This window comes from Nicotiana sylvestris, chromosome 11 (assembly GCF_000393655.2).
Source record: "Nicotiana sylvestris chromosome 11, ASM39365v2, whole genome shotgun sequence".
Taxonomy (NCBI): domain Eukaryota; kingdom Viridiplantae; phylum Streptophyta; class Magnoliopsida; order Solanales; family Solanaceae; genus Nicotiana; species Nicotiana sylvestris.
In genome coordinates, this window is record NC_091067.1 from 23720821 (window position 1) to 23745241 (window position 24421).

The 24421-nt window shown below is 36.9% G+C and overlaps 1 protein-coding gene and 1 non-coding gene across 2 annotated transcripts in view; one reads left to right on the forward strand and one right to left on the reverse strand.

Annotated features, from left to right (window-relative positions):
• LOC104217216 (uncharacterized) overlaps window positions 1–14594 on the forward strand; it is a 36138-nt gene extending 21544 nt beyond the window's left edge. Inside the window, exons 2-4 of the mRNA XM_070161000.1 lie at window positions 12879–13037; window positions 13152–13436; window positions 13593–14594. Of these exons, the coding sequence (XP_070017101.1) occupies window positions 12879–13037; window positions 13152–13436; window positions 13593–14594 (1446 nt within the window). The remainder of the gene's footprint in view (window positions 1–12878; window positions 13038–13151; window positions 13437–13592) is intronic.
• LOC138882478 (small nucleolar RNA R71) lies at window positions 12846–12952 on the reverse strand. Its single transcript, XR_011404080.1, has one exon. It is a non-coding gene; the product is annotated as a small nucleolar RNA R71 (small nucleolar RNA).
• Window positions 14595–24421: the final 9827 nt, after the last annotated feature.

A 24421-nucleotide genomic window follows, 5' to 3' on the forward strand; every position in this document is an offset into this window, starting at 1 on the left:
TAAAATACTTAGAATTCGAGGACAGGCCGTTTAGCGAATTTTACGGCCTTCCCCAAAATAACAAGACGCTAGTTGCTTTAGGCGCGCCTTTAATAATTTATTTTCCTTAACTCGGGTGCACATTTATGTGACCCAAATCCAAATCTCAACCGAGTCGAGATATGCCAAACAACTACGGGTGCATTGATGTAACGTGGTTCGAGATATGTTTCCACGACGTTGCAATTCTCGTAAAATAATAACAATAAGTAAGAAAGCGGTAAAAAGATAAAATTTTGCACATAAGTTCATATTTGTATAAAATCAGATAATCAAGCCGAATATAACAGTTGAGCGACCGTGCTAGAACCACGGAACTCGGGAATGCCTAACACCTTCTCCCGGGTTAACAGAATTCCTTATCCGGATTTCTGGTGCGCAGACTGTAATATGGAGTCATTCTTTTCCTCGATTCGGGATTAAAATTGGTGACTTGGGACACCCTAAATCTCCCAAGTGGCGACTCTGAAATAAATAAACGAATCCCGTTTCGATTGTCCTTTAATTGGAAAAAACTCCCTTGCACCCTCGCGGGTCCAGAAAAAGGAGGTGTAACAGCTCTGGCGACTCTGCTGGGGATACTTTGACCCAGAACCACTGGTTCAGGGTTAGAAATTCGAGCTTAGATAAATTGTTATATTTGGCTTTATCTGATTTTTACATGTTTTGAGCCTAATGTGCTAAATGTTGCCTTTACCGCTTTGATATTATCTGAACTGTATATAAACTGTGCCGAAACCTACTCTTCTTACCTCCGGGGATGTGCTTACTGGTTAAGACTCCCTATTCTGTTAGTGTCATACCCTAAATAAAAGAGGCTCGGAAAGTTTCTAAGCCGGCTGGCCTTTTGGTTCCCGGACAGGAGCTCCTTCCTCAACTCGAGTGGTCCGCTCGGGTACACTGTCTAGAACACCGACCCAGGTTTTGAACATAGAATAACGTGACTTCATGCCGGATCCCTAGTAGGAACGCTTATTTGCATCACGTTGCATTTGACTTAGGGGACTCAACACAGGGGTTGGATCCGTCTAGGACTAGCAACCTGATATGAAAAGGCCATCCTGATGCATCCTATTTGTTTTCCGTGCATTTATTTGTCTCGTGCCCGCATGCTGACCGGTGTTTGAATATTATGAATATTGTGAAATTGAAAAAAAGGAAATAGCGGTTAGGGAATTGATTGTTTATTTTTGAAAAAACCCAATACCCAAATACTGTCAAAACTCTGCCGAAATTTTGAAAAAAAAACGTCTTATTAGTTTGTTTTATTAAAAGCAAAGGAAAAATAAAAAAAAATCGTTGTTCTGTTTTGTTTTTCAAAAATAAATATATAGAAATATATAGTTTGTCTTGTCATAAAAATAAAAATTAAAAAGAGTCTTATTTTTTAAAATGGTTTTTTTTATGAAAATTCAAAAAATAATAATAATAAAAAAAAGAGTCTTTCATTATTTGTCACAAATATATACATGTATATATATATATATATATATATATATATATATATATATATATATCCAAAAGTTTTTATTTCCAAAAAATATATATATGTCTTTATTTGTTGCAAAAATATTTGTCTTGCCAAAAAGTCTAGAAAGGTTTTTAGACCCCCAATTTTCAAAAACAAAAAAAAATCCAAAAATATTTTCCATTATTAACTTCTTTAGAAAGTCTTTTAATTATTTTTTTAAAAAAAATGTATAATAAGATAGAAAAAAATCCGAAAATATTTTTCTTCTTTCAAAATTGAAAAGAAAATTCAAAATTCAAAAAAAAACATTTTTTAGAAGCATTTCTTTTATTAAAGGTAAAATTCCGAAAAATATTTTCTTCTTCCTTTAGAATAAGAAAAAAAACAAAAAAAAAACAAATGGAAATTAAAAAAATATATATATATCTTAGAAGTCTTTCTTTTAAAAAGAAAATCAATCAAAAATCCAAAAAAAAAAAATATTTCTTTTCTCCTTTTAAAGTAGTTCTTTCACAAATTCAAAAAAGGAAGTTAGTTCATCTACTTATTCTTGATTGCCCGAACTACGCGGGGTTTGATTCTCACCGGATGTGAGATGCGTAGGCAACCCTCATCGGGTCCAACCCCACCTTTTGCTAAAAAAGCCAAAAATAAATAAATAACAAAAAATATATGTCTAATTTTAATTTTGGTGATGTTGTTTTGTCATAAATAGCCGAATGTTCCCGAATGGGACGCCGGAAGGCTGACTTTGCATAAACAGCCACCTTTGGGTCATTTTTTAAGACTTGGTCCAGTTGACCCCCACAGCCTAAAAATCTTCGTCCCCGAGACGTTTAAAGGCCGTGTTTGCAATATTGACTTTTCTAATTTGAAAAACGATAAAAAGAGTTATAAATAAGTCAGGTGATGCTATTTTGTCATAAATAGTCGAATGTTCCCGAAAGGGACGCCGGAAGGCTGACCTGGTATAAACAGCCACCTTTGGGTCATTTTGAGATATGGACCCACACAGCCTTAAAAATCTTCGTCCCCGAGGTGCTGAAAGGCCGTGTTTGCAACATCAGGTTTTTATTATAATTTGAAAAAAAAAAGAGTCGGCGGTCAGGTGAATACCGTTTGAATTTTGTCATAATAAGCCGAGCCAGCTTCGGCCGCGTCTTAAACCGTTCTTGCCGAAATAGCCTTAGAGTATCTTTCAGTTGTCGAAAGGTTGTTTTCGTAAAAGAATGGACAAGTTGGTAAAGTGTCAAAATAATCCTCCCCGGCCTCAAAATTCATGTGAAGTTTGACAGGGGCCACATTTGCAAAAATAACCGTTTGGTTGCATTTGACAAACGGGGAAAGGAAGCTGGCCGTTGTTTTTGTAAATCTTTTGATTAGAATATGCGGGTTGTTTGATTTTCAAGTTTGTAGGTCATCTTTAAACCTTCGAAACCCAATTTGTTTTATTATGAAAATTGATAAAGAAAAAATGTTTCATTGCTTTTACCTTTCATTTTGTCCGAACTACGCAAGGTCTGATTCATGCGGGGTCATGATACGTAGGCAATCTCCATAAGATTCGACCATAACAAAAAAAATGGAAAAAAAAGGACAGAAAAAAGAGAATGAAAAAAAAACGAAAAAAAATGAAAAAATGAAAAATGAAAAATAGAAAAAAAAAGAAAAATGAAAAAATTTGAAGAAAAAAAAGAAAAGAAAAAAAAGATGTTGTCAATAATGAGGACCAACTGAGTCCATTCTAACCTGTTTTGTTTTGAATCACAAAGTTAAGGTGGTTGGTTTGTGGTAAGCCGGACAATGACACCCAGAACATCGCGAAGAATCCTATTGGGAACTTGTTGACGGGTGATGATATTGAAGTTGGCAACGGTCTGGCAATACTGATGCAAAGCAAAATGGCTAAGATGCCAGTTTCGCTAAGTGGGAGGACGCTCCGTTCCTTGGTTAACAAGAAAGAAGCAGTTGGTGGCTTATTTTGTTGTCATTTCTGTTTGTTCGGATTATTAGGATTGTAATTCGGATTTTGTTTTGTGTCAATATCTTTCCGCTTATCTTTCCGTTTTGTCATAGCGGTTTGTTTAAGTTTTGTCCAGGTTGTTTAGGATTTTATTTCGTTTGTTTTGTTATTCAAACCATTTCACCGATAGTCTAGCACAAAATCCAGTCTTTTATTATTTCCATTCATCTTTTTGTTTAGTCTTTTTATCATTTTGTTCAGCGCCGATTCTAGTGACATGACATGCGCACACAGTTTGGGCCTAATCTTTAAAGTTAATCATAAAACCCCGAAAAGGTGATCAGAACATTTAAAGGAAATAAGAACGGTTTGAGATTATTCGGAGCTCGAGTCATGTGGAACTGGGGCAAGTAAAACATAAAGAAAACCGTTAAAGGCAAGATTCGCCAAATTGACATAAGGGTCTTCATGATAATGAGAAGTGAGAGTGTCGCCCAACGGTGCTTTAGAAATGGCAAATGAAAAAGCAAACGTGTGAATATAATTGTCAAGTCCAGCATCATCGGAAGAGACTATAAATCTTTATTGTGTTGTTTGCACTTGGCATGCTTTGAAGACTGGAATGACGAAGGCATTTTGTTCTGTTACCTAAACACTTTACCCTTCGTTACCCCTTTTGAGCCTTATTTATTTTCCTTCATACCCCTCGTTCGGAATTAGTAGCAATGAATAGAAAACACAAGCGCGGCAGGTAAACAAAAGAAAAAAAAAGGAGAAAGAAAAGAAAACAATACAACAAAAAAAAAGGGGGAAAAGAAAAAAAAACAAAAGAAAGTCAAATGAAAAAGAGGAATTGGGAACTACGTTTGACCTGATTCCTCAAAGAGGATACGTAGGCGCTTCACGGCTCGGTCATAGTTTTGAAAAAAAATATAAAGAAAAATCAATTAAAATATCCCCAAGCAAGAAACTGGGGCAAAGGTTGCGTTTGTTGTAAATGAATCTAATTCCGAAGGTTGTAACTAATAACCCAAAATTAATGCATTTTTTGAGCCTTTAATACTTTTTTTCTAGCCCTATCCAAAACCCACATTACGGTCCAAAGAAAGACCTTCTGACCAGTCTTCAAAAGATTCCAAGTCAGACAAATGAGAGTCTCCTCGGTGAGCATAACATTCTGTTCCACAGCAGAAAGGACTCTAATCCCCAGCAGAAAGAGTCATACCGGCGACACTCCAAATCCCCAGCTGGAAAGTGATACAAATGAGAGAGTCTTATCGGTGAAAACCTTCACAGGCACCATAAGGCGATGAAAGCTGAGAGAAAACCAAAAATGAGAGAGGCTTGATAGTGAAAACCCTTCGGGCACTACAAGTCGAATAAAATTGAGAATCAGATGGGGAATCGCCAATTGAAGATCTTGAAAGATGATTGACGGTAGAGGATAGGCCACATGTGCATGTCATGACCATTAGAGCTGGTATCTCCATTTGATAGATTTTCATTTATAGTTTCTTTTGTTAAAGAGTCATCTTTTCTTTTGTCTTTATTCTGTTCCCTTTTATCTTTTTCCTTTCATAGAAAAATCCCCAATAGAGTCTGTTTGGTCAGAACAAGTGTGAACTGACTTCAAAATAGGCCATCAGCTTTCCAAAATGAGATCTGACTAGTACATCCAAGTGGTATAGTCAGCAGGGAACAAACGCGAGACCAGTGTCAAAAGATATCCCCAACAGAAGGGAATTGACAGAAGGACTGACAAGTGTCAAGAGGGATACCATTGCCTTTATCAAAGGTTATAAACCTCAAGGCCAAAGCCCGTGGGCAAATCAAGGAGAGCAATGAGCATGATTTGGGAAATTCATACTAGACTAAAAGGTCGGTGAAATGCCAGTTTCCGAGCTATGCCACAAAAGAAGAGGGATATCCCCAGAAAGGAATTATTCCCAGCAAATAATATCATCCCCAACAAGTTGTGGAGCGCAAAGCAAGGAAGGAGAAAGGGAAAACCATCCCAGTAGGAGTATCACAACCAACCACCATATTTTAAACTAACAAATTTTGTTTGATTTGAAATAGGTAAAGGAATGGGCATTGACGCCAGAAATGCATGCCACAAGGGATATTACCAAACTGGGGCAGAAAATTTTCCTTCCATTTAGAAAATTTTCTGTAAGTCAGGTACCCATGCGGGGAAAAATAAATATAACACCAGTCTCAAGGGAAGTGGTCTTAGAACCAGTGTTGCCCCAACATAATAAGTTTCAATGGAGGAAGTTGTTCCCCAGCAAAGGAATCAGAATCCCCCAGCAGTGTTATCCACGACAGCATTATCCCCAGCTGATAACATTTTACCCCCAACAGGTAAGTAAATAATTCCCCAACAGTGTTATCCCTAGCAGTTTCGAGGAGTCCAATACGAGTTTGGTGAAAATCGGTATCCTCAGCGGTTCCTTTCGGGGAAAGGCAAAACGAGTCTCAAGGAAGTTAGTCTTCAAAGAAAGAAGCTAATAATTAAAAAAAAAAAATTAAAAAAAAAAATTGGGGAAGGTAGAAAGGGAAAATTCATCCCAAGCAAAATAATCCCCAGCAAGTATTCGAGATAAGATATTTTCAAGTCTTAAGGATATTTTGGGTTCATCCGCCCTCGAATAGGATATTTTGGGTTCATCCGCCCTCGAATAGGATATTTTGGGTTCATCCGCCCTCGAATAGGATATTTTGGGTTCATCCGCCCTCGAATAGGATCTTTTGGGTTCATCCGCCCTCGAATAGGATATTTTGGGTTCATCCGCCCTCGAATAGGATATTTTGGGTTCATCCGCCCTCGAATAGGATCTTTTGGGTTCATCCGCCCTCGAATAGGATATTTTGGGTTCATCCGCCCTCGAATAGGATATTTTGGGTTCATCCGCCCTCGAATAGGATCTTTTGGGTTCGTCCGCCCTCGAATAGGATCTTTTGGGTTCGTCCGCCCTCGAATAGGATCTTTTGGGTTCGTCCGCCCTCGAATAGGATCTTTTGGGTTCGTCCGCCCTCGAATAGGATCTTTTGGGTTCGTCCGCCCTCGAATAGGATCTTTTGGGTTCGTCCGCCCTCGAATAGGATATTTTGGGTTCGTCCGCCCTCGAATAGGATATTTTGGGTTCATCCGCCCTCGAATAGGATATTTTGGGTTCATCCGCCCTCGAATAGGATTTTATTTTCAAAGTTGTTGTTGAAACCAGGCGCCCACCTGAATAACGAGAGGAATACTTTTCTTGTCTGTCCATTGCATATTTTAGGTGCCCACCTGTATAACAAGGGGATACATTCCATGCCTTTACCAATAGGAGACGCACTTCCTAGGTCAAGTTTTACCAATAGGAGACGCACTTCCTAAGTTTTACCCATAGGAGATGCATTTCCTCCTAAAAGTTTAGTTTCACCCATAGGAGACGCATTTCCTCCTAAGTTTAGTTTTATCCATAGGAGACGCATTTCCTCCTAAGTTAGTTTTTACCCATAGGAGATGCATTTCCTCCTAAGTTAATTTTAGAGTTCTACCCATAGGAGATGCATTTCCTCCTAAGTTTGTTTTAGTTTTACCCATAGGAGAGGCATTTCATCCTAAGTTGTTGTTAAAATCAGGAGCCCGCCTGAAGAGAGGAATGACGTTTATTTTTAAAGTTGTTGTTAAAATCAGGAGCCCGCCTGAAGAAAAGAATGGCGTTTACTTTAAAAAGTTGTTGTTAAAATCAGGAGCCCGCCTGAAGAGAGGAATGGCGTTTACTGTTAAAAATTGTTGAAATCAGGAGCCCGCCTGAAGAGAGGAGTGACATTTATTTTTAAAGTTGTTTAAACCTCGCCAACCTAAAGAAAGGAATGGCATTTTATTTTCAAAGTTGTTGAAATCAGGAGCCCACCTGAAGAGAGGAATGACGTTTATTTTAAAAGTTGTTTTTGAAACCAGGCGCCCACCTGAATAACGAGTGGAATACTTTCCTAAAGTTTATTTTACCCATAGGAGATGCATTTCCTCCTAAGTTTGTTTTAGTTTCACCCATAGGAGATGCATTTCCTCCTAAGTTTGTTTTACCCATAGGAGATGCATTTCCTCCTAAGTTTAGTTTTTCCCATAGGAGAGGCATTTCCTCCTAGGTTAGTATTGAAGTTGGGAGCCCGCCCATATAACAGAGGAATACATTTCTGTCCTTTCACATTATGTTCTAGGTCGCCCACCAGTAAAATGCGGGAATACTTTCAGTTCTAGGTCGCCCACCAGTAAAATGCGGGAATACATTCTGTTCTAGGTCGCCCACCAGTAAAATGCGGGAATACTTTCAGTTCTAGGTCGCCCACCAGTAAAATGCGGGAATACATTCTGTTCTAGGTCGCCCACCAGTAAAATGCGGGAATACATTCTGTTCTAGGTCGCCCACCAGTAAAATGCGGGAATACATTATGTTCTAGGTCGCCCACCAGTAAAATGCGGGAATACTTTCAGTTCTAGGTCGCCCACCAGTAAAATGCGGGAATACTTTTCAGTTCTAGGTCGCCCACCAGTAAAATGCGGGAATACTTTCAGTTCTAGGTCGCCCACCAGTAAAATGCGGGAATACTTTTCAGCTCTAGGTCGCCCACCAGTAAAATGCGGGAATACTTTCAGTTCTAGGTCGCCCACCAGTAAAATGCGGGAATACTTTTCAGTTCTAGGTCGCCCACCAGTAAAATGCGGGAATACTTTCAGTTCTAGGTCGCCCACCAGTAAAATGCGGGAATACTTTTCAGCTCTAGGTCGCCCACCAGTAAAATGCGGGAATACTTTCAGTTCTAGGTCGCCCACCAGTAAAATGCGGGAATACTTTCAGTTCTAGGTCGCCCACCAGTAAAATGCGGGAATATTTTTCAGTTCTAGGTCGCCCACCAGTAAAATGCGGGAATACTTTTCAGTTCTAGGTCGCCCACCAGTAAAATGCGGGAATACTTTTCAGTTCTAGGTCGCCCACCAGTAAAATGCGGGAATACTTTTCAGCTCTAGGTCGCCCACCAGTAAAATGCGGGAATACTTTCAGTTCTAGGTCGCCCACCAGTAAAATGCGGGAATACTTTTCAGCTCTAGGTCGCCCACCAGTAAAATGCGGGAATACTTTCAGTTCTAGGTCGCCCACCAGTATAATGCGGGAATACATTTTCTGTCTCTTCATTTCTATTCTAGGTCGCCCACCAGTATAATGCGGGAATACATTTCTGTCTTTTCATTTCTGTTCTAGGTCGCCCACCAGTATAATGCGGGCATACATTTCATATTTTTGCATTCAGGCATCCACCTGTATAACAATAGGAATACTTTTGAGTCTTATACTGCAAATCTTGAAATCAGTAACCCACCGGAAGGTAGAAGGTTACAACAGGAATCCCCAGCAGGACACAATAAAAATCCCCAGCACCGGAAAGCAGAAAGTTGCAACAAGAGGTCCCAACACAAGTTCAAGCGCATGAGTCAAAAGGAAGAAAAGACACGTCTTGAAAGAAGCGGCCTGTGAACATTAAATTATGCACAGCATAACAGATCTGATGAAGAGAGTCGTATCCCCAGAGGAACCGCCAAAAAGCTTAATGAAGGAAGTCATGTCCCCAGCGGACCGAACAAAATGATGAAAACTGGTATTCAGAAAAGCAAAGGGCCAGTGTCATCCCCAAATTCACGGAAGAAAAGCACCGGAGGAAACACAAGCCGACAAGAAAGGAAGGCAACAAGAACAAGTTGCAGTCTAGCCTAGCTTCTTGTTTTCTTTTAAGCACGGTGTAACAAAGAGATCGGTAAGCAGTGGTAATAGCATGCAACAACAGTAACATTGCAGTCCCACGGTAGTCCCAGCTACCAAAACTTCCCGAACTACATTGACCTGATTCCTGTTTAGCCCAGGATATGTAGGAAACCTTTGAAGCAAAGGTTCGGTCAAATCTTTTTCAAATAAAAAAATAAAAAAAAATGCTTCACACGGAGTACTCGGATGGGCAAAAATCGCTCGCTTTATCTTTGCACGAAAACCATTCGTGTCTTCGGGCAAAGAGGGGCAGCTGTAAGCACGTGATTTTTGCCCTATATGAGAATTACTCCCAAAAAATTCAAAAATAAAATAATTTTTCTTGGTGTGCAATTTTTGTGATATTTTGTGTAACTATTTGTATGTTTGTCTATGCATGTTTATTTGTTAAATTAATAAAAAATACAAAAATAGGCATCTTTTGCATTTTTAGCATTTAATGTCCAAATGAACAATTTTATGCTTAATTATTACTTAATTGTGCGTTAATTGTTATTGGAAGTTAATTTGCGCTTTTATAACTTAATTTAGTTCTTAATAATAATTTAAGTACTTTTATAATTTAGTTTTAGAAAAATAAAAGAAGAAAAGAGAACAAAAATACAAAGAAAAATCGGATTGGGCCACTTCTTCAATTTCAAACCACAGGCCCAAATAATTGCTCAACTTTCCCCATGACCCGGTCCGTTTCAAACCGGGTCGATCCGGTCCGCTCCATTAACCCAACACCCCTTCTTCATTTTTGTCCAACACAAAACAAAACCAAAAAAATAAAAAATAAAAAGTGAATTATCACTATTAATAGTTTTATTTTTTGTTTTTTTATATATAAAAAAATCCGAAAATATTTTATTTTATTTATTATTTTTATTTTAAAAAATATATATATATAGTAATTTCGGAAATGATTTTAAAAAAATAAAAAATAAAAAAATAAAAAAAAGTAAAAGAATGTAGAAAATTTAAAAAAAGTAAAAAGTTTTAAAAAATTTAAAAGTAAAATAAGGTTGGAATTAAAAAATAAATATAAAGGTATCTGAAAATTTAAAAAATTTAAAGTAATTGAAAGTAGCATTTTTAAAAGAAAAAGAAAAGATAGTGGTTTGTTTTTTAAAGAAAAGTTAAATAAAGTGAGATTCTCTTTTAAAAAAATAAAAAGTGGGATTTTAAATAAGATAAAGTAATTAAAGTTGGAATTTTAAAAATAAAAGTAAATAAATGTGGGATTTCTTTTTCTAAAAAAATAAAAGCAATTTGTAAGTGGGATTTCTTTTAATTAAAAAAATAATAAAATAATAAAAAAACAAATCTAAAAATTTCGAAAATTTTGCTATAAATAGAAGAGAAAATTTAGGAAGAAGGGGTGAAAAAAAAGAGGAAAAACTAGATAGAGAGAAGAAAAAAAGAGGGGGCGGAGTGAGAAGTATACACCCGATATACATTCTGGATACACTGAATATACAGGGGCAGAATTCATTTTGGAGAGTTTTGAAGTTGAAAAAGAATAGTTACTGTTTCATTGCCTCGCTTAAGATCTGAAATAGTCAGAACCTTCCTGCCTTTTACTTCTTCTCTATACTTGGAGTCGTTTATAGTCTCCTGGGTTTTCTACTATTCCTACTGTTACTGGTCTATTCCTGTGTTGCTGGACTGTCGTTGTTGTGCTACATTGTTACTACTGTTGCTGCTTCTCAGCTTCATCTTCTCTTGTTTTCCAATACCAGGTACACGAATGTAATACTAGTTATTGCAAGCTAAAAATGTGGAAGCATGAATACATATGAAGAATCGAATTTTGAAGTTTTAATTTCGCTTTTTCTCTGTTCCTTTTATTGATTGTATTTAGGCTATTTTATGTATTATTGAATAATAATTGGAATAAGAGAAAATAACATAAGTTAGTCTTTAATGAATCGGCTTGGCAAAACGGGTTAATTCACTAGCTATGAAGGTTCTAAGATTATCAACAGTAGGTTAATTGTGAACAAGTACTTAAATTTAGCTAAGGCATGAATTTGAACTAAATTTCGTGAATTAGGTATTAAGGCATGATTTGAGTTCAAACAAAATTAGAAGAACGTTTAAGTCTAATAAACTTTCTATTAAGCTTTAGTAATTATGGTTAAATCCAGTTTCAAATGGTTGTGAATAATTAATTCCAATAGTTTTTTTTATATATAACAATGCGAGCTTCAATCTAACTATATTTGATTCTTTTGAATATTAGTTGTCAAATTTTTATTTTATTTATAATTTCGAATTTTTTTAGTAAAATTCTTGTTCATCAATATTTGTATTAATATAGCAATTAGTATGCCATGCTTTCTTAAATAAAAAAAAGCTCGTAATTAATTAGGATTTTCTTTATTTATTTTAGAGACTAATTTTAATAGAAAAGATGTAGTCGCTTTAGGATTTGTCCATTTAAAATAAATGAGATGAGCCTCGCCTAGTAAAATATATAGATTGCGGGGCCCTCACAAATGTATGTGTTAATTACTTAGAACTCGGGATCGGCCGCTTAGCGAACTTCACGGCCTTTTCTCAAAATAACCCTGCGCTAGTCGCTTTAGGCGCGTATTTAATAATGTTATCTCCTTAAACTCGGGTGCACATTTATGTGACCCAAATCCAAATCTCAACGAAATCGAAATGTGTCTCTAATCACGGGTACATTGATTGTGACGTGGTCTGAGATGTATTTCCATGACATTGCAAATTCTTTTTAATAATGAATGAGACGAGCCTCGACAAACAAAAAATGCACAAGCTGCGGGGCCCTCTAAATGTATATATTAAAATACTTAGAATTCGAGGACAGGCCGTTTAGCGAATTTTACGGCCTTCCCCAAAATAACAAGACGCTAGTTGCTTTAGGCGCGCCTTTAATAATTTATTTTCCTTAACTCGGGTGCACATTTATGTGACCCAAATCCAAATCTCAACCGAGTCGAGATATGCCAAACAACTACGGGTGCATTGATGTAACGTGGTTCGAGATATGTTTCCACGACGTTGCAATTCTCGTAAAATAATAACAATAAGTAAGAAAGCGGTAAAAAGATAAAATTTTGCACATAAGTTCATATTTGTATAAAATCAGATAATCAAGCCGAATATAACAGTTGAGCGACCGTGCTAGAACCACGGAACTCGGGAATGCCTAACACCTTCTCCCGGGTTAACAGAATTCCTTATCCGGATTTCTGGTGCGCAGACTGTAATATGGAGTCATTCTTTTCCTCGATTCGGGATTAAAATTGGTGACTTGGGACACCCTAAATCTCCCAAGTGGCGACTCTGAAATAAATAAACGAATCCCGTTTCGATTGTCCTTTAATTGGAAAAAACTCCCTTGCACCCTCGCGGGTGCGGAAAAAGGAGGTGTGACACTAAGTACAATGGAGTACCTCCTGAAGCTATCAAGTTAAGGCTATTTCCTTTTTCTTTAAAAGGAGATGCTAAGACTTGGTTGCGAAGTTTGCCTCAAGGGTCCATTACGACATGGGACTAGATGACTCAGAAGTTTTTAAACAAATATTTTTCCCCTGCTAAAACAACAAAGTTAAGACAAGACATATCTAATTTCTTGCAGACTGACACTAAGTCAGTTTATCAATCTTGGGAAAGATTAAAAGCAATGTTAATAAAATGCCCATACCATGACATTTATGAACATATGCAATTGTACATTTTTTATCACGGGCTAAAACTCTCTGCTAGAAATGTGATAGATGCAGCTGCAGGAAGTTCTGTAATGGGCAAAACCATAGAGGAAGCATTGCAACTATTGAATTAAATTTCTAAGAACGCTATCCAATGGCCATCTGAGCGTGTAATCATTAAAAAGGCTGCTACGGTAAATCAGATTGATGCTTTAACTACACTAACACAACAGATTGTTTCTTTGGCACAAAAGTTTGAATCTTTTCAGGTGAATACACAACAATCAAACCAATCTGAGTCTTGTGACATGTGCGAAGGAAACAACCAGAACCATGAATGTCAAGCAACCAATCAAACGGATGAACAGATTAATGTCATCGGTTATAAGCCATATCCTTTTGGGAGTCCAATGGCACAAAATCATCTAGGATTTCAGTGGAGTAATCCAAATGGTGCAAAAAACTCTCAAAGCTTCCAGAAACAGCAGGTACAGGGTCCGCCGGGATACCATAGTCAAAATCGTGGGTAACCGAGTTACAGACCTTATCAGCAAGCAGGACCATATCAACAAGCAGGGTCATGCCAGCAGAGGCCCCAACAAGCTCATTCAAGTCTTGATGACCTTTTGTACAAGTATATTAAGGTCACTGATGAAAAGATGGAAAGCCAAAATTCACCCCTAAAAAATCTGGAAAGTCAGTTAAGCCAATTGGCAGCTCTTGTGTCAGAAAAGATTCAGGGTCCCTTACCAAGCAATACAGAGAAAAATCCAAAAGAGCACCTTAAGGCCATCACTTTACAGTCAGGTAAGGAACTAAATGAACCTTATGAAGACAGACAAGAAAAGAACCAGGCAGAACAACAGGTAGACAAGGATAAGAATATTGAAAAATCATCTGAACCATCAAAGGAGAAAGAAATAAAGAATAAGAAAGAAAACATTTCTGAAAAAATTGCTGCCCCACCTGTGACAATTCCATTTCCACAAAAAATAAAACGAGAAAAGCTTGATGGTCATGAATTTGCAAAGTTTATGGAAATCTTGAAACAAATTCATATTAATATTCCTTTCACTGATACTTTGTTGCAAATGCCTTCATATGCTAAATTTTTAAAAGAAATTTTGTCAAGTAAAAGGAAATTGAAAGAAGTTTATGTGGTAATGCTTACTGAAAAATGCAGTGCTATACTTCAAAATAAGCTACCACAAAAACTTGGTGATCCTGGTAGTTTTACCATACCATGCACTTTGGGAGGTGTATATTTTGAAAAAGCACTTTGCGATTCTGGAGCTTCAATAAATTTGATGTCATTTTCTATCTTTAGAAAATTGGATCTTGGTGAAATGAAGGACATAAGTGTTTCTCTTCAGTTTGTAGATCAAAGTACTAAGAAACCTAAGGGAATAATTAAAAATATGCTTGTAAGAGTAGATAAGTTTGTTTTCCCTGTAGATTTTATAGTACTTGAAATGAAAGAATGTCCTGATGAACCGATAATTTTGGGTAGACCATTTCTTGCTACAGGAAGAGCAATCATAGATGTTCATCAAGGGCAACTAATCTTGAGAGTTGATGAAGAAAGAGTCATTTTTTATATGCAAAAGATACTAAGATTTTCAGGAGATGAGTCACCATCTTCATGATTTTCTATAAACATGATTAGTGATCTTGCAGATGAATTCAAAGATGATCAATTAATTTCAGACTCAATGGAAATATGTTGGACCAAATCAGGAACCGCACAAGATGATGATCCCACAATTAGGAGAGAAGTTGAAATACTGGAAAAGGATTCTGAGGATAAGGAGACGCAATCAGAAGAAGTTCAACCAAAAATTGAACTCAAAGTTCTTCCCTCTCATTTAAAATATGTTTATCTTGAGCAAGAATTATTTTCAGTAATTGTTTCATCTTCTTTGACTGCAGAATAAGAAAAAAGACTTATTCAAGTCTTAAAAGCACACAAAGGAGCTTTAGGGTGGACTGTAGAGGATATCAAAGGGATTAGTCCAGCAATTTGTACGCATAGAATCCTCATGGAAGATAGCTATAAGCCAATAATCCAGCCCTAAAAGAGATTGAGTCCTGCAATGCAGGAAGTGGTGAAAAAGGAGATTGTCAAGCTTCTAGCGGCATGTATTATTTACCCAATTTCAGATAGCCCTTGGGTAAGTCCAGTTTAGATAGTACCAAAGAAAGGAGGTATGACAGTTATAAAGAATGAAAATAATGAACTCATACCTATGAGGGCTGTTACAGGATGGAGAGTCTGTATTGATTATAGACGTCTCAATGATGCTACCAGAAAAGATCATTTTCTTTTACCATTTATTGATCAAATGTTAGAAAGAATTGCAGGATATGGTTTTTACTGTTTTTTTTATGGCTATTCAGGTTATAACCAAATACCAATTATACCCGAAGATCAGGATAATACAACTTTCACATGTCCTCATGGATCATATGCAAACAGAAGAATGCCATTTGGTATGTGCAATGCCCCTGCTGCATTTCAGCGTTGCATGTCAACAATTTTTTCTGACATGACTGAAATATTTCTTGAAATTTTTATGGATGATTTTACGCTCTTTGGCAAAACATTTGAAGATTGTCTGTACCACTTGACTTTAGTTCTTAAGAGATGTCAAGAGACAAACTTGATTCTGAATTGGGAAAAATGTCATTTTATGGTTACAGAGGGAATTGTTTTAGGACATAAAATCACTGCTAATGGGATAGAAGTTGATAAGGCTAAAATTAATCTTATAGCAGGATTACCCCCTCCTAGAACTGTTAAAGGCATTAGAAGCTTTCTAGGTCATGCAGATTTTTACAGACGGATCATAAAGGATTTTTTAAAGATTTCAAAACCTCTGACTAACCTCTTGATGAAAGATGTTAAGTTTGATTTTTCAGGTAATTGTTTGATAGCTTTTGACACCCTTAAGAAAAAATTATCAACTGCCCTATAGTTGTGTCCCCTAATTGGAATCAGCCTTTTGAGGTTATGTGTGATGCTAGTGATACATCAATTGGAGTTGTTTTAGGCCAAAGAAAGGATAAGATTTTTCGTCCCATTTACTATGCCAGTAGAACACTGAATGAGGCTCAAATGAATTATGCCACAACAGAAAAAGAGTTACTGGCAGTAGTATTTGTATTTGATAAATTTCGTTCTTATTTAATATGAACAAAGGTCACTGTTTTTACTGACCATGCAACTTTAAAATATCTCTTAGCAAAAAACGATGCTCGGCCTAGATTGTTAAGATGGATTTTACTTCTGCAAAAAGTTGACCTTGAGATAAAAGATAAAAAGGGAATAGAGAATCAGGTAGCTGACCATTTATCTAGACTAGAAGACCCTCCCCTTGAGTTCAGCGAGATAAAAGAAGAATTTCCTGATGAACACATTTTTTCAGTCAATTCTATTGTAACTCAACCACCCTGGTTCGCAGATATTGCTAACTACTTGGTTGGAAGATGGACACCCCAAGATCTCTCTTACCAGCAGAGAAAAAAGCTTATTTCTGTTGCTATGTATTATTTGCATAATGAACCTTACTTGTTCAAAATTTGTGCAGATAATATCATCAGGAGGTGTGTACCTGAAGAAGAGATGACTAAAATTTTGTATCAATGCCATGATGGAGCAATTGGGGGTCATTATGCTGCAAACCGTACGACATTTAAAGTATTGGAGGCCGGATTTTTCTGGCCAACACTCTTCAAAGATGTCCGAGCATATGTTGCACAATGTGACAAGTGTCAGAAAATAGGTAATATCACTAAGAGAGATGAGATGCCATTACAATCAATACGGGTATGTGAAATATTTGATGTTTGGGGAATAGATTTTATGGGTCCTTTTCCTTCTTCTCATTCATTTGAATATATCCTTGTGGTTGTGGATTATGTATCAAGATGTGTTGAAGCCACCCCCACAAGGAATAATGATGCTCATATAGTGTGTAATTTTCTTAGAAAAAATATTTTTACTAGATTTGGCACACCTCGAGTCATCATTAAAGATCAAGGAACTCATTTCATGAATAGACAATTTTCTGCTTTGCTATCAAAATATGGTGTGACTCACAAAACTGGAACACCATATCATGCTCAAACACAGGGTCAAGTTAAGGTTTCCAACTGCGAGTTAAAACGAATTCTTGAAAAACTGTTGGAATTTCAAGAAAAGACTGGTCTTTAAAATTAGATGATGCATTTTGGGCATACCGAACGGCGTTCAAAATGCCAATTGGAACATCCCATATAAATTAGTATTTGGAAAGGCTTGCCATTTGCCAGTTGAATTAGAACACAAAGCTTTTTGGGCACTGAAAGCATTAAACTTTGAATTAACCTCTGCTGGTAAAAAGAATTTTTTTTCAGGTTAATGAATTAGAAGAATTGAGGTTGGAAGCTTATGAAAATGCCAGAATATTCAAAGAAAAAAACCAAAATATGCATGACAATTTGATCCGACAAAAAAGTTTCAAAAGTGGAGATCAAGTACTTCTTTACAATAGCAAGCTGAGGCTATTTCCAGAAAAATTAAAATTCAGATGGACAGGTCCTTATAATGTTACAAATGTTACTCCATATGGGGCAATTGAAATTCAACAAATCAATGGAGGAGACAAATTTAAGGTAAATGGTCACAGGTTAAAGTTGTATTTTGGAGGACATTTTGAGCAACAACCATCGGTAACCTTGATAGCCTAAACATTTCGCTGTTAATAAGTCCAGTTGATGACATTAAACTCAGAACTATAATTTTCTTACCCGTAGCCATTGAGGGTGAAGCAATGGAACCTCATAAGCCCAATATAATTTATATGAATAAATGCTTAACCAATTGATCTGGTTAATATCCAGATTATTGTACAACCGAGACATCTCATGAAGGCTTCTACAAAAACAGAGTCATCTATACAGGAGTAATTCTATGGTGGTCGGTATGCCTAAGTCACTGGTTGGTTAACCATCTAATTGTGTAAATTAATTATTGGTTCAGGTAAATTTTTTGGTTTATATCAAAACCAGGACCCCATGACTGTTAAGGTGTTAAATTAATCCAGTCTATTACACATAGAACATGTGTAGTTACAGTTTCTTTCAATCTTTCTTCTGTGACTGTAAATTTGAAAGCTAAAAAGATTTTTATTTTATTTTTTAAAAAGTTCTTTAGTACTTTATGTATTTATAAAAAAATATTTTTTTTTAATTTTCGTAAATAAAGTACTACTTATATATAATTCTCTTTCATGGATTATTGTTTTACTGCGGGTATTAAATTCACAAAATAAGATCTCTTCAATTTTTAAATATTAACTCTTTTCTTCTTGTATCACATCACTTCTAAGTTTATTATTCCAATTTTGTGAAAGCGAGGATTTGCATCTTCAACTCAAGAAATCATTGGAATTGAGAAGAGTTATGAACATCAACAGGTAGATTCAGTAATTCTTTACTAGAACTTGCTCAGAATGTTTGTCAAGGCGAAAGAATAGTTGACACTAATTTCTGAAAAATGAATTAGGCTTTCTTTGATTTCTTCTTTTTGGCCTGAAAATATAACCAAAACAAAAAATTGTATCCCTAGTACCCAACTTTGAAGCATGTAAACCATTCTTTCTTGTCACACCACAATCTGAACCAGTAAATTATAGGTACCTTTGTATATGTAATTATTTCTTCCTAATTGTTTCTCTTCAACTGAAAGTTCAAAGATAGAGCTTATAAAAAAAATTGGTGGTAGAAAAGGCAAAAAAACAGCATACATATAGATTCTTCATATATAGAGAAAACTCTATTGTACAGAAAGTATTGTTTAAAAAAAATATGAAGAAAAAGAAATTGCTTCAAATTTCAGAATATATATAGCTTCAATAGCTACAAATAAAAAAATCACTATAAATATTTCTTTTATCCTACCAGCCTAAAGCCTAACATTACAAACCGAAAAAGCCAAAAGATTTCAGTAAAATAGTGTTTAAACTACATTAGTGGCGATTTACATAATGAGCAAGCCTATGGATAAAGAAGTACAATTCTTATTGATGGTGGCCATAAATTTATCAATTCTTAAGAGTCATAGGGAGAAGAAATGTAAGTTCTTGCCAAACAAAGATGGAATCTGTAACGATCCGACCGGTCGTTTTAAGCTCTAGCGCGTCGTTCAGCAGTTGAAAGTCATGAACAGCTTCATTTTAGGTATATCGACTTGTACGTATGGTCAGAATTGAATTTCAAGAAATTCGGAATCAAATTGGAAAGAAACTTATCATTGCGGCAACCTTAAGTTGAAGAAAATGGCTAAGATTGGAATTTTGAGTAAACGACCTCGGAATTGGGATCTGAAAGTTCCAGCATGTTCGAATGATGATTTCGGACTTGGGCGTATGTCTGGATTTGGTTTTGGATAACCCGTGAGCATTTCGGCGTATATTGTGGAAGTTAGTATTTTAGAAGAATTTCATAAACTTGGGTTGGAAGGCATTTCAGAGTTATAGATGTCCGTTTGGGATTCCGAGTCTGGAAATAGCTCTGTATGGTGATTCTGGAGTTGGAAGCGCAATCGGAAGTGAATTTGGATGTCCGGAGGTCATTTTGAAGTCATTTGGCTAAATATAGGAATTTGAAGGTTTTTGAGAAAATTCGACCGGAAGTGAAAATTTTGATATCGGGGTCGGAATGCGATTCTGAAAGTTGGTGCAAGTCCGTAATATCGAATGTGACTTGTGTGCAAAATTTGAAGTCATTCGGACTAGTTTTGGTAATGTTTGAGACACTTAGTCTCTCTTAAGGAAGCATAAGTTGGAAAAGTCAACCGGATATTGACTTATGTGTTAGAGGGCTCGAAATGTAAATTTTATGGTTTGGATAGCTTCGTTAGGTGATTTGGGACTTAGGAATGTGTCCGGAATATTTTTGTGATGGCAGGGGTAGAATTAAGCTTGAATTGGCAAAGTTAGTATTTTGGCGAATTCGGGTTGATAGGTGAGATTTTGATCCGGGAGTCAGAATGGAATTCCGAGAGTTGATGTAGCTTTGTTATGTCATTTGTGATGTGTGTACAATATTTCAGATTATTCGGACATCGTTTGGTCGGGTTTTTGATCGAAAGTGTATGTTCGGAAATTTTTGGAAACTTAGGCTTGAATTCGATGAGTTTTGGATAATTTGATATTGTTTGAGGTGTTTTGATGATTTGAGCAGGTCTTAATGATGTTATGAATTATGTGGGAATGATTGGTTGAGGTCCCACTGGCCTTGGGTGTGTTTCGGATGCCCAACGGGTCATTTTTGGAAGATTTTGCCGTTTTAAGCATAAATGTAATGATCTAAAGGTTCATTTTTAGTTCTAGAGATCCAAATTTGATTTCGAGACTTCCAGAATTTAAATCATGAATTATAGGACTGATCTGGAAATTTTGGTTTAATTTCATCAAGTCACGATTGGGTTTTGACGTGAAATGTGAGTTAATTGTTTAACGAGCGAAATGGGTATTGAAATGGGCAAACGAGCTCCGAATTGAGTTTCGATTGAAGGGTTGTGTTCATACTATTATTTGTGACTCATAGGAACAAGAATAGTCTAATTCCGAGTTCGTATGATGGAGTTAGAGCCATTTTAGTGAACAGTGACCCGTGAGCAGTGTCGTGAATAGTGATCCGTGAACATTACTTCCGAAATATTAACATTTCATCCGCGAACCCAACCCATTTTCCACCATTTTTGAGTAACCTTGAGAGCTTTTGGACGGGAATTGAAGGGGTTTTGACGGAAAGTGATTGGAGGTAAGTCCTATGAACTAAATACAAGATTATATTGTGCAATCATCCTTGAAATTCATGAAAATATATCCAAATTGTAAGAAAATAGGGCTTGAAATTGAAATTCTAAATTTAGGATTTGAGGGGTCAAATGGACTCCGATTCTTGTGAATTTAGTATGTATAGACTCGTGGCGATATAAGGAACATTTTGATGTAAAAATTTCTGGATTTTGAGAAGTGGGCCCGGGGCTCGGGTTTTGCAAATTTCGTGAATTTCGATATTTTTCGATTGCTTTCGATTGGGTATTGTCACTTTAGCATAATGCGACATATTCGTTGCGATTTTGGGCAGATTCGACGCACGTGGAGGCCAATTCGAGGGGCAAAGGCGTCGCGAGCTAAAGAAGTAGCCGGTTCGAGGTGAGTAATTGATGCAACTGTTGTTCTGAGGGTTTGAAACCCCGGACTTTCACATAGTAACGCTATATTGAGGCGTGACACGCATCCCATGGCAGGTGCGGGGTCGTATATGATTGGGGATTGTGACTTGGTCCATCCCGAGTGATAATTATAGTATATTGGCGACTGATTCGCACATTGTATTGATACTTATAATATGTTGGCGACTGATACGCACATGTATTGATGATATTTGGGCTTAATGCCACGTTTGGGGGCCTTGTGCCGACTTGTAGAATCCTTCGGGGATTAATATCATTTAATTTCAGTCCAAGGTTTTAATTACTGTTTTGCAAACTTAGCCGTAATTCTAAGTGTTGAAAACTCAAATGACATTTTAAATGTATTTCGGGCTGGAAACTTCTATTTTGTAAATGCCCAAGGGGCTTATTATATTATTTTCTGGACTGATTATAAAGTGACTTGAAACAGTGGTAACAATGACACTGTATGATATACTTGAAATAGTGGTACCAATGACACTGTATGATATACTTGAAACAGTGGTAACAATGACACTGTATGATATACTTGAAATAGTGGTAACAATGGCACTGTATTATGTAAATTGGTCAGGTAACAATGGGCTGACCGGTCAGGTAACAATGACTGGACTGATTATAAAGTGACTTGAAACAGTGGTAACAATGACACTGTGTGATATACTTGAAACAGTGGTAACAATGACACTGTGTGATATACTTGAAATAGTGGTAACAATGACACTGGATGATATACTTGAACAGTGGTAACAATGGCACTGTATGATATAAATTGGTCAGGTAACAATGGCTGACCGGTCAGGTAACAATGACTGACCAAGATATTGCGCTTGGGCTGTAGGAGCCCCTCCGGAGTCTGTACACACCCCCAGTGAGCGCCGTCGACGATAAATAAATATGGATGGCTCGGGCTGCACGCCGCAGTGGGTACTGGAATGTACCATCATATGCATTGCATTGCATTCATGTATTTGTATTTATACTGTTGTTTAGCTGCTCAGTTCCATATGTTGTTGTATATTTGGATTTTAGCTTACTTTGTGTATTTACTGGATTTTCTTATCTTCGGACTATAGTTACTTTTATTACTCACTGGGTCGGAGTACTCACTTTACTCCCTGCACCTTGCGTGCAGCTGCAGGTATTGATCACCCGGTAGCGGGATATTAGCTCATTGAAGGTATTACTATTGTAGCTGAGTAAGGTTACCGCCAGCGTTCGCGGCACCGGACATTGTCTTTAGAATTTCAGAATTTAATTTTGTATATTATTGGCCCTGTAGTTGTGTTTAGGATTTCTTTAGATGCTCGTGACTTGTGACACCCCAGTCGGGTTATGTTGGGCTTTAAACACTGGTTATTATTGTCGTTAAGCTGTATTTATTTATTCATTTATGTTTAATAATTGTTAAAGATACGATTTGGGTTAGTTGGTTGGCCTTGTCTTCACGAGAGGCGCCATCACGACCGGGTTAGAAAATTGGGTCATGACAAGATGGTATCAGAGCCTAGGTTACATAGGTCTCACGAGTCATGGGCAGGTTTACTAGAGTCTCGCGGATCGGTACGGAGACGTCTGTATTTATCCTCGAGAGGCTGCAGAACCTTTAGGAAAAACTTCACATTCTTGAATTCTTATCGTGCGTTCTTGATTCAGCTTGAAAAGTAACTCTTGAAATTTCTTCCACGCGTTCGCATGCGCGCATGAGCGCTCAGTATCAGATGTGCCTTGATGGCTTGTGATTCCCTGATTGAGGGGTGAGACGTGATCTCTATGAGTTGATGTTGGGCTAGTCTAAAGGACTTGAGGCCAGATCTTTGCCTATGGCTGGAGTGCCGAGGTGCCGATTGTGTGAACAAGTGTTTTTGAACTTATATGTTTGGTAGTGTCCCCGTTAGTGGAAATGACGGTTGTGGCTATGTGAGGAGTATATTAGTACTACGAGGCATATCCATATGAATTGGAATCGATGAGAAGGGGTATGTTGAATGATGGAAGAATTAGTAGATGCTTGAAGTCTATCTTGATTCAAGTTATAGCCCGAGTTAAGGGCGTGTGAAAAATCTTTTCAGGACTCCTTGTTGGGAGTGAAGTAAATTTCATGTTGCGGTATGAGTAAATACTCAAGAAGATCAAATGACTGCGTAATGCTTATGGCGGTGGAAGGTATACGAAAATATTATATTGAGGCGAAGCAGGTGAGTTATCTCCCACGAAGTTTGTTGAGGTGGTGTGATCCTCATGTGAATGACAGAAGATCTTATGTGCAAATGAAAGGTACGTGTTAAAATTTAAAATTTAGGATCGCTTAAGAGAGTGGGCTTAACTGTTGGGGGGATGAATGCGAGATTTGCAGAAGATTTACAGTACTAGATGATCCGAGTTTTCACAAGCTTACAAATGATTTGAGTTTAATCTCACTATGGTATTGTGGCATCAATAGAGTAAAAGTGTTATGAGCTATTGAGGGTATCTTGATCTATGGCTTCGAGCCAAGTAGAGGTAGTGGAAAGATAATGTATTTACTAGACCAGTTGTGGTTCCTACGGAAGATGCAGACGTATCATGAGATCACCTAATGAATCAGGTAAAGGTTAGGATGTTAGAGGTGGAGGTGAGACTTTAGAGGTGGAGACACAGTCCGGTGATATATTTTCTATGGTATGGATGAGGTTGCTACACCAGACGACATCGTTATAAGTACGGTCTCGAATTATTATAAAGTCAAAATTTCCTTAACTTGATTCGGTTTTGAGTATCAAGGAAAGTTCTCCTATTGTGCTCCACTTATGAGTGAGCTTCGTAATTCTTAAATCTACATATGTGAATACTTATGTTGGGGAGATTATATGGAGATAGTTATGTCTATCATTATGTGTTGGTCACTAAAAATAGTTGTGAGGCTAAAAGTGACCTTTGTTAATCAATTCGATGAGTTTGATGTAATTTCTAAATAATTGATTTCAGTTGAAAATTATATGCCCTACCGGTAAGAGGGATCATTTTATGTTGTGATTTTGTTTAACCGAAATTATTTGAAAGACGAAAAAAAGGAAATGAAAATTTTTAGTTGGCATAATGTGCAAAATACTTGTGATTCAGAGTTGAGGATAAGATCCTCACATTTTTATATGATATGAAATATTTAAACCGAGCTACAAGCTGCGGAGGATGTTATATAAGGACGAGGTCCTTGTGGTGAAAAAAAAGGGTTATGTGTTTAAAATT